Below are 18,624 nucleotides of genomic sequence, written 5' to 3'. Positions count from 1 at the left end.
TCCAATGTGACAGACGCTGCTTTGAGAGGGGCGGTCCTAGGGTCCGTGTCCCGTGACAGACGAAGAACTGATCAGATTGACACAGAGCTCTTGTCCTATGCACATAGCATCTCAATGCCCGCACTGGGCAGAGGAAATTCAATCTCTCATCCTCCGTTGAAGCAAATGGAGGTGGATGGAAGGACTCCAGTTCCACAGATGTGGAATGTGGAAGGTTGTGATCACCTTGGGGAGGAAAGCAGGGTTGGTGCGCAGAGAACCCCTGCTGCCATCCTCCCACATACACATGCAGGAGCTGTGCACAGACAGCGCCTGCAGCTCACTGACCCACTCAGCGGAGGTGATAGCCATGAGGAAGGCTGTTTTCATAGACAGGTACTTCAACTCTATGGAGTGTATGGGCTCAAAATAGGCCTTCATGAGAGCCTCCACTACAATATTAAGGCTCCATTCGGGGAGAACAGTCCTCCTGGGAGGGCGTAATCAGGTAGCCAAGAAATGCGCACCCAGAGACACTGAGTCTACAGGGGCATGGCATGCAGAGATAGCCACTAAATACACCTTCAAAGTGGAAGGTGACCTACCAGCATCAAGCACTTATAGGTATATAAAGACCTAGTGGAGTCTGACCACTAAATACACCTTCAAAGTGGAAGGTGACCTACCAGCATCAAGCACTTATAGGTATATAAAGACCTAGTGGAGTCTTTTTTTAAGACCATGCGATGCAACGCCGGGGACCGTAGGCCACCCTGGTGGTTGAGATACGCCACCACTGTCGTGTTGTCCGTCCGGATCAACACATGCGTACCGCTCAGCACTGGGAGAAAGTGGTGGAGAGCAAGGAAGACCGCTTGCAACTCCAGCATGTTTATATGCAGGGATGTCCAGCGGTCCGGCCAGATCCCAAGCGGAACTGAAGCACGTAACCGTTTTGCATGGTGGCAAGCACCCAGGAGTCTGAGGTGCAAGCGCGCCAGTACTGCAGCTGTTGTGCCGAAAAGGGGGTCTGAGGCCGATGGCCTCCAGGGGTCCTGCTCAGGCTGCCGAGGCTGAGGCGGGGCAGTTTGGGGTGGCTGTTTAGGGCGCTGGCCCTGGAAACACCTCCTGTGATGCTGATGTGAGGACTGGCCCTGTCCTGTGTTCCCTCTGCCTGTCGGTTGGGCCCGGTTGCTTGCTGCTGGTGTGCCCTGTAGGCAATGCCTTAGGTCACCCAGTGGAGCCATGGGGACTGGAACTGTCCTGGTGACAATCCGCATCTGAGGAGCTCGCCAGTGGTTCGACCTGCCCCACGCAGAATCGGGGAGCAACGTGGCCACCTGCTGGGACGCCTCACATTCCCGGGGGGATATCTGTAAGATTTTCTCCATGGGTGGCCCAAAGGTATGTCCTGGAGATATAGAAATCTAAATCATTAATGTAGATTAGGAATAGTAGAGGACCTAATACCGATCCCTGTGGTACACCACTGGTTACCTCGCTCCATTTTGAGGTTTCTCCTCTAATCAGTACTTTCTGTTTTCTACATGTTAACCACTCCCTAATCCATATGCATGCATTTCCTTGAATCCCTACTGCGTTCAGTTTGAGAATTAATCTTTTATGCGGGACTTTGTCAAAAGCTTTCTGGAAATCTAAATAAACCATGTCGTATGCTTTGCAATTATCCATTGTATATATAGCTGCAACAGTAAAACAACATTTATTTTTTGCACATTTTTTTTTTGTTCTTCTTACTTACAATGATAAAAAAGTATTTAAATGTATTTAACATATTCATATACAGACGTGCTCAAATTTGTTGGTACCCCTCAACAAAAAACGAAGAATGCACAATTTTCTCTGAAATAACTTGAAACTGACAAAAGTAATTACTGACAAAAGTAATTGGTCTGTGCATGTAGGGGTTGCATGGTGGTGTGTGTGTGCAGGGGTTGCATGGTGGTGTGCATGCAGGGGTTGCATATTGGTGTGTGCATGCAGGGGTTGCATGGTGATGTGTGTATGTAGGGGTTGCATGGTGGTGTGTGTGTTCAGGGGTCTTATGGTGGTGTGTGCGTGCAGGGGTTGCATGGTGGGTGTATGCGTGCAGGGGTTGCATGGTGATTTGTGCGTGCCGGGGTTGCATGGTGGTACACGTGTGTGGAGGGGAATTGGAGTTCAGGTTTTGCGCAAAAGAGGGGCGGGGAAAAGACTGGGAAGGGTAGGGTAAAAGAAAAATTACTACAATCATTTATTTTCACTTTCGACTCCCAGTCTCCTTTCCCTCACTTTATGATTTTATTTTGTGATTATTTAATTATTGTCAAAATAAACGGCCTTCATCTACTCACAGTTGCAGTCTCATGAATAACCTGAAACACTTCAATATATTGATGGTCGTTACATAAGAAAATGAGATGTCCTTTTTTCGGAATACCATGTTCCTTCCCAAAAATGTGTTTTAATATTAGCCTTTAATAAAGGAAAACAACTGCTTTAATTAATTTTCATGTATCTATTTAAGTGCAATGTAGTTTCTTCACGTAATAAGAAATACGTTTTTTTAACATTTACATTTTATTTCTGTTTTTTCATTAAAAAAAAAAAAAAAGATTTCTGGGGAGAGTAAAAAATACATTAACTTTGATTCATGTACTAAGGGTTACTCTCAAATGAATTCACGATCCAGTTTATGGTAAACTGTGCATGGATGACTTAGAAAATCGCTGTCAGTTGAGTCCCCAAAACTGGGCTGAATTCGAAAATGCAAAGCGGCCCAGAATTTGGGACGTTATCTAAAAACAAAGGTGGCCCAGAATTTAGGACGTTATCTAAAAGCCAAAGCGGCCCAGAATTTGGGACGTTATCTAAAAATCAAAGCGGCCCAGAATTTTGGACGTTATCTGCAAACCAAATCGGCCCAGAATTTGGGACATGATCTGAAAAGCAGTGTGGCCCAGAATTTGCGACGTAAATGAAAATAGGGGCAGTCTATATGTACAACTGTGATTACATTAGCGATAAACTAATGTATCCTCTAACAAAACTGCAATAGTGTATACATTTTATATTAAAATATATCGCAAAAACGATTATATATGCTACTTGAAAGAAAAAAGTACACCACCACAGAAAGCAAATTCCTACATTCGTGCATAACATGATAATTCATATAAAGTAATTACCCATAGTTTGTTATATCAGTACAGCGTAATACCACATTATATTTTAATGGTAAGGTTGTGGAAAGCAGATCACTCTCTCCTTCTGATTACAATGTTAAAAATGCCTGCAAGCTTTTCCACTCGTGTGACGACATATTCATGTGACAGACATGGACCAATCAAAACGCGAGACTGTTATGCGGTTCCATCCCAAAAAACCGGACCTGTGTCATACCTCTGTTTCTGCTACAATTTTGTTTTCCTGAGAGTATAACACATAACTGAAATTTGCTTCTAGTGTTTGGTCAATAACATGGTATTCTCTGTCGTCACTGAAGTTGTAGGCAAATGTAGTGTTCCCCTCGGCTGAATGCCCATTCTTTGCCCATTCTTGAATTTGCAGTAGATCTATTCATATTGTAGCGATCCTGGTTGTCGCAGGCAGGCTCATCACACAGGGCGAGGCAATCCACACACAGCGGAGGGCGGGCGCGAACCCGCGACATCTCGCACTGAAGCATAGCGCCGATACCGCTGTACAAAAGAGCCGGCTCCTTTGCAAGGAGCGTATTGCTAACCAGGCTACAGTCCGACGAGTGTGTACCGGGGTACCTGCGTCCCACTGCTGACACCAATGTATAGATCTCGGTTCCCGCAGGCAGCTGTTTATTGTACGGAATGGGAAATGAAAGGTCGGTTCGTTGTTTTTTTTACAATAGTGTTATGATGTCCTCACTTAGTTGTATTGTGTGTTAAATTTTCATACTCTGTGGAGCTTGGGAACCCCGTGTTCCGAGCGGTTTTATTTATTTATACAGCTGTTTATTGCACAGAATGGGAAATGAAAGGTCGTTTCTGTGTTTTTTTTTTAATAGTGTGGTGTTGTTCCCACTTTCTTGTATTGTGTGTATAATTTTCGTCGTCTTTGCACCTTCGGAACCCAGTGTTCCGTGAGGTTTTTGGTGATAAAAAGAGGGTTCTGGCCCGGAACGGGTTAATGACAGCGCGTTACTAATCGGTTCTGATTGTTAAAATATTCTCCTCACGTGTGTGTAACTTTCTATGCTGTTTTTTAAAGCAATTGAATTAATTAAAGTACCGTTCCGGCGTCTTGTTCCGGCTATCCCTAATAATCTGTCAGTTATTAGTATTTGTGGGGATGGGGTAAAAGCCCCCAAAAAACATAACACTATTGAAAATACCCACCGAACCGACCTTTCATTTCCCATTGTGTGCAACAAACAGCTTGATTAATAAAGCTGTCCAGAAGCTGCATAGGAGATGTAAAAAAAGACACACAATACAGTGAGTAACATACTTACAAAAATTGTCCGACCTTTAATTGCCCATTCCCTGCATGAAATGGGTTAATATGAGTAGATCTACTGCAAATTCAAGAACGGGTATTCAGCCGAAGAGATGTTGGCTGATTTTTACTGTCTATACAAACTACACTTTTCAGCCAACACCTGCAAAGGGCCACTGATTAGTACTTAGTACTGGATCGGAACACTACATTTGCCTACAAATTCAGTGACGACAGAGAATATCATGTTATTGACCAGATATTGTTTTTTGTGATTAAGCACTAGAATCAAATTTCAGCTATGTGTTATAAAACAAAATTTAGCAAAAACGGTTCTATGTCTTAGATGTGGAACCGTTTATCTGGTGCTGATTGAAACCACGTGTAAAATTCTGTATTTGTACTTTATAATAGTCAGTTTAATAGTCCATGCAGTATGCTGAGAACTCTGTACTCATTTCTCCAAAATGTCATGACTTATGTAAACTGCTGAATGTGCTTCGCGTTGACAACCATTCAAGCTTGTGTTGGTAAGTTTGTGGTACACTGGATGATGTTGTAGACTGAATGATGAGAATATAGGGGTTAGAGAACATCAGCTTGCTCCTGGGTTCCCATTCGCTTCTTCTTGGTCCATGCATCACTAATAGAGAGAAAATTTGTCCATATTACTAGATGTACATATTTTAGTCATAATATAAGAAAAATGTGTGTGTATACTTTTAAGATGTTGACTGTGTAACCACATATAAATTGTTGTTTGTTCACTTTAACAAGCTAGTGTTGTTGATGTTTTTAGAGTGAGATGCAAAAGCGGCAGTAGTAATGTGTGATATTAAGATTGCAAAGTTAAACGAGTGAGATGTAGGTCGGATTGTTAAACTGTATCTCATTTTTAACGTGGTATCTGTTGGGCATGATGAGATTGGGGTTTCATTAGCCTTTAATGTAAGATACAACCCCTGTGAGTACGAATGAGGCAGAGCATGTCAGATTTCTTTTACAACACATCTCAAGCCAATGTTTATTAAATGAATAAGGTAACGGGAATTTGGAGCAAATAAAAGTTATTTGTATATCCCGGCGGCCACTACAAAGCCCAATAATAAACCCCCCAGATAACCCCACCCATGCTCATAATATCCAGCCATTCAGTAATTGCTCCCTCCCTCCCTCGCCGAACAACAACAATAGCCTCCAACACACCCCTGCCTAAAACACCTCCTCCCCCTCCTCCTTTTTTATTAGTAAATGTGCTCCCTCTGTGCACAGAATATAATAGGCTACAGTGTAATTATTGGACGAATTGTCATGCACTCGTCTAATGACTGCCCAGTCCCTGACCACATTCCGGCGCCTCCTTAAGACTCACCTCTTCAAACAGCACCTGTAGAACTCCTCTGTTGTATCCTGGGACACTATCACCCTTCATTTAAATATGCTTTATTTTGCTCTTATCTGCCCCCTATTTTACTGCATTTAATCCTGTACCTCAGAATATTGTAATCTGCCAAGTGTTTAATCTGTAGTATTTTGTACTTAATCATATCCTGATGTAACTTTCACTATTATCTGCTGTATTATTGAATTGTGGTTTGTCACACTTGAGAATTATTGTATTTCTTGTTCTTATTGTATGACTTATATTGTAACACTTGAATGTATTTGTATTTGCTTGCGATTGTAAGTCGCCCTGGATAAGGGCGTCTGCTAAGAAATAAATAATAATAATAATAATAATAATAATGACATTAGAACGAGTCGAGAGTTAAAAAGGTGAATTAGCTAGGTATTCGATGACGCTTGGGTAAGGTGGCACAGTGGTTAAAGACAAAGGCTTCATACCTGTTGGTTCCCAGTTAAAAAAAAACAGCCTAATATTAAATTGAGAAATGTATTTTGGGTACTCAAAAAGATCAGAAAACTCCACCTAGTATAGTGGGAATAGTAAACTTTATTTTGTCAGGCGCCAGGTCAGGAAAGCAATAAGGGTGTTGGTTGTGCTGTAATAATCACAGACCCAGGGATTAGCCATTATTATTATTATTATTATTATTATTATTATTATTATTATTATTATTATTATTATTATTATTATTATTATTATTATTATTATTATTTATTTATTTATTTATTAATTAGCAGACGCCTTTACCCAGGGCAACTTACAGTTGTATACAGCTATGCTGATGATAACCAGCTATATCTGTCCCTAAAGCAAGGAAATTCTTCTGCCTGGGTGTTATTTGCTACTTGCCTTACAGACATCAAGCATTGGATGTCACAGAATCTCCTAATGTTGAATTCAGATAAAACAGAGGTTATGCTAGTGAGCTCACAGAACCAACTAAAAGGAAGTGTGGGATTACATGAGCTCGACCCTTGCAGTCTCTCATCAAAATTGAAACTAGAAATTAAAAGTTTGAGGGTAATCTTTGAGCCTGATCTATCATTTTAGACATTTAAGAAGCTGCATGATGAGATTCTGGGATCAATAAGCTACTAACAAACAAACAAGCAAGATGGGTTGAATGGCCTCCACTCGTTTGTAAACTTTCTTATGTTCTAATTATTTCCGTATCTGACGCTGAGAGAATAATACATGCCTTTGTTTCATCTAGAATTTATTATTGTAATGCACTGTTTTAAATGGTGATTTTGCTGTTAACTTACAAGGCCCTGAATGGATTAGAACCTCATTATTTGCAGGAGTTACTGACACCATATCTTCCAAACCGCACTCTGAAATCACAGGATGTGGGGCTGCTGGTTATAGGGTCAAGAAAACAACACGGGAGGAAGGGCTTTTTCTTGTAGAGTTCCTAAATTATGGAATGCTCAGCCTTCGTTTATCAGGAAAGCTGGGTCCATTACAGTTTTCAAGTCAAGACTACTAATGTAACTTTAAAATTGGTGCTTTTGTATTGTGTATACTGTTGAAATCTGTATTTAAATGGGCTGAGTGTAGCAGTTATATGTGTAGCAGTTATATGTGCTATACAAACGGATTGTGATTTGTTCTTTTTTTCTGCTATGTACTGTACAGTGCTTTGCGATACTTTTGTATAAAAAGCGCTATATAAATGCAATAAATAAATAAATAAAAATAAATGTGTTAATATTTTTTTATAATACTTGTTTTATAAAATACTTGTGATATATATATATATATATATATATATACAGTGCCTTGCAAAAGTATTCAGACCCCTGACCAATTCTCTCATATTACTGAATTACAAATGGTACTTTGAAATTTTGTTCTGTTTGATATTTTATTTTAAAACACTGAAACTGTTTTTAACTGAAAATCAATTATTGTAAGGTGACATTGGTTTTATGTTGGGAAATATTTTTAAGAAAAATAAATAAAAAACTGAAATATCTTGCTTGCATAAGTATTCAACCCCTGTGCTGTAGAAGCTCTCAGTTTACACCGATGAAAGAAATTGCCCTAACGAGGACACAATTACCTTACCATTGGCCTCCACCTGTGAACCATTAAAGTTGCTGTCACATTTTCTGGATAAAAACCCCACTGTTGAAGGATCATTGGTCAGGCTGTGAATCTGAAGGAAAATGAAGACCAAAGAGCATTCTACAGATGTTAGAAATAAAGTAATACAAATGCATATATTAGGGAAAGGGCACAAAATAATATCCAAGTGTTTGGATATCCCAGTGAGCACAGTTGGATCAGTAATCAGGAAGTGGAAGCTACATCACACCACCCAGGCACTGCCAAGAAAAGGCCATCCCTCAAAACTCAACGCTCAAACAAGGAGGCTTGTGAGAGAAGCCAGAGAGGCCAACAATCACTTTGAAGGAGCTACAGAGTTCAGTGGCTGGGAGTGGAGTAATGGTGCATCAGTCAACCATATCAAGAGCTCTGCATAACACTGGCCTGTATGGGAGGGTGGCAAGAAAGAAGCCGTTACTCAAAAAGTACTCTGAAAGCACGTCTGGAGTTTGTCAGAAAGCATGAGAGTGACCCAGCTGCGATATGGGAAAAGGTTTTGTGGTCAGATGAGACCAAGATAGAGCTTTTTTGCCAAAACTCAAAGCGCTATGTGTGGCGCAAACCTAACACTGCCCATGCCTCAAGACACACCATCCCTACAGTAAAGTATGGTGGTGGCAGCATCATGCTGTGGGGATGCTTCTCATCAGCAGGGACTGGGCATCTTGTTAAAATTGAAGGAAGAATGGATGGAGCAAAATACAGGGAAATACTGCAAGAGAACCTGCTTCAGCCCGCTAAAAAACTGAAGCTTGGGAGGAAATTCACCTTTTAGCAGGACAATGATCCCAAGCACAAGGCCAAAGCAACATTGGAGTGGCTCAAGAACAAAAAGGTGAATGTCCTACAGTGGCCCAGTCAAAGTCCTGATCTCAATCCCATTGAGAATCTGTGGCACTATTTGAAAATTGGGGTCCACAAGCGTCGTCCAACCAACCTGAACAACCTGGAGCAAATCTGCCAAGAAGAATGGGCCAAAATCACTCCGACACTGTGTGCAAAGCTGGTACATCCTTACCCCTTAAGACTTAAAGCTGTTATTGCAGCGAAAGGTGGCTCTACCAAATATTAATGTGTGGGGGTTGAATACTTATGCAAGCAAGATATTTCAGTTTTTTTATTTATTTTTCTTAAAAATATTTCCCAACATAAAACCAATGTCACCTTACAATAATTGATTTTCAGTTAAAAACAGTTTCAGTGTTTTAAAATAAAATATCAAACAGAACAAAATTTCAAAGTACCATTTGTAATTCAGTAATATGAGAGAATTGGCCAGGGGTCTGAATAATTTTGCAAGGCACTGTATGTATATATATATATATATATATATATATATATATATATATATATATATATATATATAGCATGTGAGTTTGTAAATAAACATAAATGGTTCCAAGTAGAACCTTAAGGTTCTTAAAAGCTCCTTGTTTGTAAGGTTCCTCAGGGAACCCCAGTAAAAATGTTCTTCGAAGCACCTTAAAAGGTTCCTCCACAGTATCAACCCCAGGAACCCTAAAAGGTTCTTACTAGAACCTTTACTTTTTAGAGTGTACCTTCAGATTAAGTTTTGAGGTTGTTAGCACCAGGTTCTTTCATTTGGGCCAGAGGATAAGGTCTTGACCAAGTACAACACAAACACACAATAAAAATGCCAGGGATGTAAAATAGTCAAATTTATTTAAAACACAGTTTCGTTTCAATTCTCATATTGCACAAACTAGTGCTATCTGTTAGTTACAGCGTTTCAGCCACATACTTCAATTCGATACATTGTTTCAAGGGTTCAGTCGTGCTTTCTCAGGCATTACACTGTTCATAGTTTAATATAGCAGCAACTCGTTTAGCAAGAATACATTGTTTCATTTCTCTCTCGTATTCAGACAGGAGGTTCCCAAATTAAACACAAACATGTTAGTTTGTTTATTCTGTTTATTTAATTTATTTATTTATTTATGCATATGACACACAATGTAAAAACGAATTAATTTTTTTGAAGAAGAAAATGGGGAATGCATCAAGGTTTCTGTATTTGAAGTCACCCTGCATAATATTAAAATCTAAACTGTTTTGCTTTGTTTGCTCGTTTTTCCTTACATGTTGTAAACTACCTAATTGTGTTTGCTTGCCTTTGCACTGAATTGCATTGTATCCATTTTGTATCAAATATAGCCTATGTACATATATGAATATGTTAAATACATTTAAATCCTTTTTTTTATCATTGTAAGTAAGAACAAAAAAGTGTGCAAAAAATAAATGTTGTTTTACTGTTGCAGCTATATATATACGTGTTATTTTTTATTTTTTAATCACATATGTTACAGTTAGGGGCTGCCAGCAATTCTAAACAATTCGAGAGAGAGAGAGAGTCCATTAACTCAAACCGATTCTGGGAACATTGGAAAAAACTAAATAAATCAAAACCAGAAGAATTGGCCATACAAAATGGAAATATATGGAAAAACCATTTTGAAAAACTCTATCAAAACATAACACACAATGAGCAACCATTAGATCAAAACAATATTTATGAAAAACTGAAAAAACTAGAATTGTCAATTAAAGACAACCAGAATCCACTGGACTCTCCAATCACTGTACAGGAACTTAAAGAGAAACTGCAGACCCTCCAGAATAGGAAAGCCAGCGGGGTAGACAGCGTCTCCAATGAGATGCTGAAGCACAGCAGCCCTAAGCTGCAGGAGGCACTGCGCAAACTGTTTAACCTGATACTAAGTGTGGGCTACTTCCCTGACATCTGGAACCAAGGGATTATATCCCCTGTCTTTAAGAGTGGAGACAAATTCGACCCCAATAACTACCGGGGCATCTGTGTGAGCAGTAATCTGGGGAAGGTATTCTGCAGTATCATTAACACTCGGATACTGGCCTTCCTTACCGAACACAGTGTCTTGAGTAAGAGTCAGATTGGCTTCCTTCCAAAACACCGCACTACTGATCATATTTACACCCTACACACCCTAATAGACAAACATGTAAACCAAAATAAAAATAAATTATTTGCTTGCTTTATAGATTTCAAAAAGGCTTTTGATTCAATCTGGCACGAAGGATTATTTTATAAACTCCTCCAAAGTGGTGTAGGAGGTAAAACCTATGACACAATTAAATCAATGTATACGGAAAATAAATGTGGTGTAAAGATTGGCAATAAAAGAACACAATTCTTCTCACAGGGGCGTGGAGTGAGACAGGGGTGCAGTTTGAGTCCAACACTGTTCAACATCTACATCAATGAATTGGCCACAGTGTTGGAGCAATCTGCAGCCCCTGGCCTCACTCTGCTTGATACTGAAATTAAATTCCTGCTCTACGCAGATGACCTGGTCCTGCTGTCGCCCACAGAGCAGGGGCTGCAGCAGAGCCTGTCAGTGCTAGAGCAGTACTGTCAGACCTGGGCCCTGGCAGTAAACATGAACAAAACTAAAATCATGATATTTCAGAAAAAACCCAGATATCAGGAAAGTAGATACATCTTCACACTACACCACACCACAATAGAACACTGCATGCACTACACCTACCTGGGCCTAAACATCAGCGCATCAGGTAGCTTTAACCCGGCAGTGAATGCACTGAGAGAGAAGGCCCGCAGGGCTTTCTATTCCATAAAGAAAAAGCTTTATATAAAACTCCCCATTAGAATTTGGCTCAAAATTTTTGAAAGTGTTATCAAACCCATTGCCCTCTATGGCAGTGAAGTGTGGGGTCCGCTCACAGAGCAGGATTACACTAAATGGGATAAACACCCAATAGAAGCCCTGCACACAGAGTTCTGCAAAAACATCCTGCAAATACAGAGAAAAACACCAAACAACGCGTGCAGGGCAGAACTAGGTCAATATCCATTATTGATCTCAATACAAAAAAGAGCAATTAAATTTTGGCTTCATCTAAAACAAAGCAACCCAAACTCCTACCACAGTAAAGCCCTGCAGTACCAAGAACTGAGCCAAAAGAAGAGTCCCCTCAGCCAGCTGGTCCTGAAGCTCACTGCACTAACTAACACCAACCAGCCTCAGGACAGCACTGCTCCAACACAGACAATTCGAGTTAACCAAATTATAACACAACACAAACAAAACTACCTCACCTATTGGGACACACACACAAAAACACAAAGCAAATTAGAGTGCTATCGGGCCCTAAAAAGACACTACACCCTGGCTGAATACCTGAGCAGGGTGAAAGACAACAAGCAGAGGCAGATCCTAACCAAATACAGGCTCAGTGAGCACAGCCTGGCCATAGAAACAGGACGACACAGGCAGACCTGGCTGCCCAAAGAGGACCGGCTGTGTCATCACTGTCAACTCCAGCAAGTAGAGACAGAGATGCACTTTCTACTGCAGTGTACAAAATACACAGAAATAAGGGAAACTTTCTTCCCACAAATAAAACATCTCTGCAAAACATTCCCAGACCTGCCAGACTCTCAAAAACTCCCAATCCTCCTTGGAGAGGAGTCCAGCTGTGTCCAACTGGCAGCCCAGTACACAGCCGCCTGTCACAGCCTGAGGGACAAACAGTGAGCACTCTACATTAGTTCAAGTCTTGTTATATTTCATTGTTGTTATTGTTAACTTATTAATAACGTGGTTATTATTTATATTTGTTTACCATTATTATTATCATTATTATTCTCATCAGTGTTATTGTCTATTTAATGTTCAGATGATGTACTGTGTATGCATTGCTTTGGCAATACTGTGAATAATGGTCATGCCAATAAAGCACCTTTGAATTTGAATTTGAATTTGAGAGAGAGAGAGAGAGAGAGAGAGAGAGAGAGAGAGAGAGAGAGAGAGAGAGAGGGAAGATCATATACAAACAAAATAAATACACCGTTTTATTACCCGGAATGGGCAGTTAAAGGTCGGTTCGGCGGCTTTTTCAGCAGTGTTATGTTGTTCCCACTTAGTTGTATGGTGTGTATAATTTTCATACTCTGTGCAGCTTCGGAACCCGGTGTTCCGGGCGGTTTTGTCTATACAGCTGTTTATTGCAATGAACGGGCAGTTAAAGGTCGATTAGGTGGGTTTTCTCAATAGTGTTATGATGTCCTCACTTAGTTGTATTGTGTGTATAATTTTCGTCGTCTTTGAAGCTTCGGAACCCAGTGTTCCGGGAGGTTTTTGGTGATAAAAAAAGGGTTCTGGCCCGGAACGGGTTAATGACAGCGCGTTACTAATCGGTTCTGATTGTTAAAATATTCTACTCACGTGTGTGTAACTTTCTATGCTGTTTTTTTTTTAATTTAGTCGTTGTCAATTAGTTGATATTATTTCCTCCCCAATTTGAAATGCCCAGTTATTTTTTAGGCTCAGCTCACCGCTACCACCCCTGCGCTGACTCGGGAGGGGCGAAGATGAACACACGCTGTCCTCTGAAGCGTGTGCCGTCAGCCGCCCGCTTTTTTTTTTTTTTTAATTTAGTCGTCGCCAATTTTTTACCCCGGTTTTCTCCTCAATTTAGTATGCCCAATTATTATCTGTATCCTCGGCTCACCACTCGCAATCCCCCCCCCCCCGACTCGAGAAACGTGCTGCTGCCAAGCCGTCATTTTTTGCACTGCAGATCCACAGCAATGCCACCAGACCTATGGTGCAGGAGGACAACACAGATCTGGCGGCTCCACTGCAGAACCAAAGGCGCCCTATCGGCCACAGGGGTCGCTGATGCGCGGTGAGCCGTGGATTCCCCTACCGATCTACGCCCTCCCTACCCGGGCAGCTCTCAGCCAATTGTGCACCGCCCCCTAGGAACTCCCGGTCACGGTCGGTTGTGACATAGCCTGGATTCGAACCTGTGATCGCTAGGTTATAGGGCACATCCTGCACTTGTAGTGTATTCGGTTCCCGCAGGCAGGCGCATCACACAGGGCGAGGAAATCCACACACAGGCACTGAAGCATAGCGCCGATACCGCTGTACAAAAGAGCTGGCTCCTTTGCAAGGAGCGTATATCGGGCTCATGTCTCTGTGTGTGATTACGTCACCTACCAGCCCTACTGCTGCCTTCCCCCATGCACGCTACACACTCAGCCACCCGCTTCTTTACACGCTGCGAACTCACCGTGCAGCCGCCTCAGGACAACGCAGCTCTGGGCAGCCTACAGGCAAGCCCGCAGGCGCCCGGCTAGACTACGTGGGTCGCTGGTGCGCGGTGAGCCGAGGACACCCTGGCCAATTGAGCGCCGCCCCCTGGAGGCTCCCGTCCACGGTCGGCTGTTGAATAGCCTGGACTCGAAATCGCGACTTCCGGTTATAGAGCATGCTGCACTCTAGCGAGTGCTTTTACTGGATGCGCCACTCGGGAGCCCCCTTCTATGCTGTTTTTTAAAGCAATTGAATTCATTAAAGTGCCGTTCCGTCTTGTTCCGGGTTTTACCCCATCCGGTATTTGTGTACGATCGGCGTTACTTTTAAGCGGGAGTGCTAAGAGAAAGCTGAAGCTTTTTTTTTTTTTTTTTTACATTTACGGCGATCCCATGATCCCAAAATTGAGTAGTTAATTTCGACATCGCGTGTTGTGATTTGATTTGCTTTATTATTAATGCAATGTGTAAATATTTAATGGGTCTATTTATTAATGCATTTTGATAGATTCACGTTTTTAATCGGGTGAGGGAGCCTCCCATTTTCTTTGTGCCCAGGGCCCCGGTAAATCTAATCTGCCTCTGGCTGGAGTAACACTGTGCACAGCTGGCGAGCAGGGAGGCAGCCGAGCAGGGAGGCGAGAGGGATCAAAACGAACAAAAAAACAAACCCCTCAGCCTCAGAGTAGCAAAACATGTCCGCCAAAAAAGAGAAGGGATGAAGACAATCGCCAAACCATACTAATGGAATTAAAAATGTGTCGTTTTTGTTAATGTAATGCGATTTTCTGTTTCGCAATCCTTTTTTTCTTGATACAAAAACACAGTCTAAGAGGAATGTATTGGTGTGTTGTTTTTGGACTCTGGAGCTCTTTCGTGTTTAAGACATTAACTCTTCAGTGAAACTACAGAGAATGTGCTCTGCATGGGCTTTGCGAGGGTATCGAGTTGCTCCAATCTACGCCCCTTCACCGAGTCAGTATTCCTATCAGTGTCATTGGGGGCGTTCTCGGAGATCATTCTGCGCAGATTGTGTGCAGAACCTGACCAATTTAGCCAAGAATGATCTGCGTGAACGCGCATATTAAGTTTAATTACACACGTCACTCGCATAGTTCTCGCAACGTAAATGTAGGCGTTGGTCTTGCCAATATAAGTTTGGACTACTTGGCAGGTCGAACTAGTCTCCAGTGCTCTTATTCAAACAGGAGGGCGAAAGAAGTTACTTTATTGTAGTAAAAAAAAGCAATATATATATATATATATATTATACATTTTTGTTTTGCGTTTATTCTTCTGTGTTGATATTCGAGTTTTGCAATGACTGCACGAGTTCTTTCCAAAGGTTTTCACCAAAGCAAACGTTTTTCCTTATCCCTGAAAATCGTGGAAAACAGCTGGACATGCCAGAGGACACGCTTTCACATATCGAGGTAACAGTACAAACTTGTATGCAATGTAAATACTGGTGTGTAGGGAGTTGGCGTTTGCAAAAGCTGCTTTGCTCTTAGAATATTCAAATGTGAAGTTATGATAATGTAAAGTAAGTTCTGTGGTTTTAAATAATGCGCCATCACATTCTCCACACGCAGAAGATAAACCTGGTTTGTTCTGTTTCACTGTCTAAGAAACTCAAAGTGCAAATTAGCCATTTCTAAGAATTCATTTTTCTGAGTAGAGTTCTTTTTTTAAACCAGCATGCCTGCAGAGCCACACAGACAGGTTCACCAGTAGTTAAGATCACCCTGTTGCTAAGCCCTGTTCCGAATCTGTATGTTGAAAAACAAAAAGCCCTAGGCTATACATGCACGCGGCATAGAATGCGCTCCATAGGGACACTCCATAGACCGAAGGGGCTGTACCGAAAGTAAACATGAAATGTCAGGTTGTTCACAGTGAACGTTTGAAATAGGTCAGACGGTATTTAAAGTGCTCTTTAGTGTACGGTATGTTTGCTGTTCTTAAAACCTGTAAGTGTGAATCCCTTTATTTAAAGGGGTCGAGCGGGTTGTCTGTATCTGTAACGGTTGATACTTCTGTTTACTGCTTCGTACGGTTTCAGTTTCAAGATACCCAGGGGAGCGAATTTATGCTGCATAGTAGAAATACTGAAAACACAGTTTTAACTGTTTACTGTAATGGGAACTTTCTATTGGAATTAGTTCCTGGCATGTTAACGTTGTTGTTTGTTCGTGGATGTTTAAAGGGCTGTGACGTGCTTGACATTTTCAGGTAAAGTCAGAGCCTCAGTTCAAGCAGTATGGAGTTTACATACTTACGGGAAATAAGTTAGCGATTGCCTTTCTGCGCACGCGCGAATTTTAGAACGTAAAGGCAGGGTTCTGTGGAGATTTAATCAAGATTTTACAGACGCCATTTTTATTCTTTTAAGAAACGAAAACCGATATTGCAGATATGGTGACCATAAGGCTCAGTGTTCAGCGGGACAGTTTGGGACAGTTCTGGCTTTTGAACTCACGTTTTACATGTCTCGTAACAAGAGAAGCAGGACTACGCTTACCAGAATGCATTGGGTTGTGAATTGAAAAACCTGAACTGCCTCAAACTATCCCGCTGAACACGGAGCCATATGGGCAGTTTAATTGCAGACCCTATTTTTTTGTTTAAACATGTGACGTTTGACATATTTATCAAAGTGTATTGCAGACAGTATGTTTCTGTTTAAAAAGGTAACACTTGTCGTCTTATTTATCGAAGTGCAAATGTACGTTTACGTTTTTATAAATACATTTTACCTAAACTAAACAGCTCGATGTGTTTGGATGTGCAGTGTGGTTTTTAGCAGAAATAAGTATTTTAAAAACATTATTTTGTCAGTATAATTTATTTTTATGTAGTGGAACTAAGGCACAAACACAGCCTCTGGTATTTTAATATAACTAAGAACATAAGAACATTTACAAAAGAGAGGAGGCCATTCGGCCTATCTTGCTCTTTGGTTGTTAGTAGCTTATTGATCCCAGAATCTCATCAAGCAGCTTCTTGAAGGATCCCAGGGTGTCAGCTTCAACAACATTACTGGGGAGTTGGTTCCAGACCCTCAATTCTCTGTGTAAAAAAGTGCCTCCTATTTTCTCTTCTGAATGCCCCTTTATCTAATCACCATCTGTGACCTCTGGTCCTAGTTTCTTTTTCAGGTAAAAAAAAAGTCCTCTTGGTCGACATCGTCTATATACCTTTTAGGATTTTGAATGCTTGAATCAGATCACTGCGTAGTCTTCTTTGTTCAAGATTCAATTCTTTTAGCCTGGATGCATACGATTGCCCCACTGTAATCCATATAAACCTAGGTTGTTTCCTCCTGTTGTTCTCTCCAATGTGTTTTCTGAAGTACTGGTATCTTCTCATACATTTGGTAGTGTATTAAAACAGCGTGTCAGCGTTGGTGTTTTGTTTAACATATCTTCCTCGCGCTGTACTTGGTGTGTTTCTGCTTTTCAGCATCGCTCTCATTCTTCGTAGATGCTGCTTTGCCAGACATTTACAGGTTCTGGTCTGCATCACGTTCGCGCCGCAGCACGCCTGACACGAGTTGGTAAAACAGACATGTTGTTACAATACCTACAGTCGCACGCTACTTACTCATTTTTTTGATATTGTATTATAAATGAGACATATTTTTTGTGGCCCCTGATAATCTGAGGCCCTGGGCTGCAGCCCCTAAAGCCCCTGCGTTAATCTGGTGTCCCAGGAAAAAAGTAGATCAGGAAAAAAGTTGATCAGGAAAAAAGTTGATCAAGCTCTAGAATTAAGGGGAGGTTCCATTGTTTCTTATGTAAACGAGCCTATAGGAAATATGTAGATCGAGCCAGGAAATAAGTAGATCGGATATATTAATGAACAATAAATAATTTAAAATTAATGTTGTGAGTATAATTTATATGAATTAGTAGATCGGATTTATTCGGCAGTATGCTGCTAGGTAAGATGATGTGAATATCGCGTTAGATCCGATATATTGGCCTAACAAAAATGCATAATTTAAAATGACTTTTGTACATATAATTTACATTAACATGTAGATCGGATATATTTGACAGTATTACGCTAAGGGGATGTGAATATCGCTGTAATATATAAATAATTTAAAATGAATTGTATGATTGTACATTTCTGATTGTGTATTTTTGTTTGTGTAACAAACGTTAACTAGCAAAATGTGTTACGTATTGACGTTATTTTGCATTTCTGGAGGTGTTTTTGTTTTGGGAAGTACTACAGTATGGACTGCAGGTATGCGAGCGATTGTCTAAAAGTTAAAGCATGAGTTTCAATCATGGAAAAAATTAAGCTCCATGCTGCGATTACTAACTAGGCCATGGTGCACATCAATCACACGATGTACTTGAAAAACGTTGCTCATACAGTATTATTTTATATTTGTTCTTTCATTTATTTTTGCATACAGTACTTTGTATAATTAGGACAGAAAACGAACAGGAGACTGGTTATCAGTGTATGTATTTCAATTACAAATGTGGCAATACATTCATTAATTAGAAACTAC

The 18,624-nt window shown here is 40.9% G+C and overlaps 1 protein-coding gene across 1 annotated transcript in view; it reads left to right on the top strand.

Moving 5' to 3' along the window:
• The first annotated feature begins 15,197 nt into the window (after positions 1–15,197).
• acsf2 (acyl-CoA synthetase family member 2) overlaps positions 15,198–18,624 on the top strand; it is a 95,735-nt gene continuing 92,308 nt past the window's right edge. The window contains exon 1 of the mRNA XM_058989996.1: positions 15,198–15,529. Coding sequence (XP_058845979.1) covers positions 15,417–15,529 — 113 coding nt within the window. The 5' untranslated portion in view covers positions 15,198–15,416. The remainder of the gene's footprint in view (positions 15,530–18,624) is intronic.

Source organism: Acipenser ruthenus, chromosome 17 (assembly GCF_902713425.1).
Source record: "Acipenser ruthenus chromosome 17, fAciRut3.2 maternal haplotype, whole genome shotgun sequence".
Lineage (NCBI taxonomy): Eukaryota > Metazoa > Chordata > Actinopteri > Acipenseriformes > Acipenseridae > Acipenser > Acipenser ruthenus.
The sequence above is the reverse complement of the archived record's forward strand: the minus strand, read 5'-3'. Positions and strand labels throughout refer to the sequence as shown.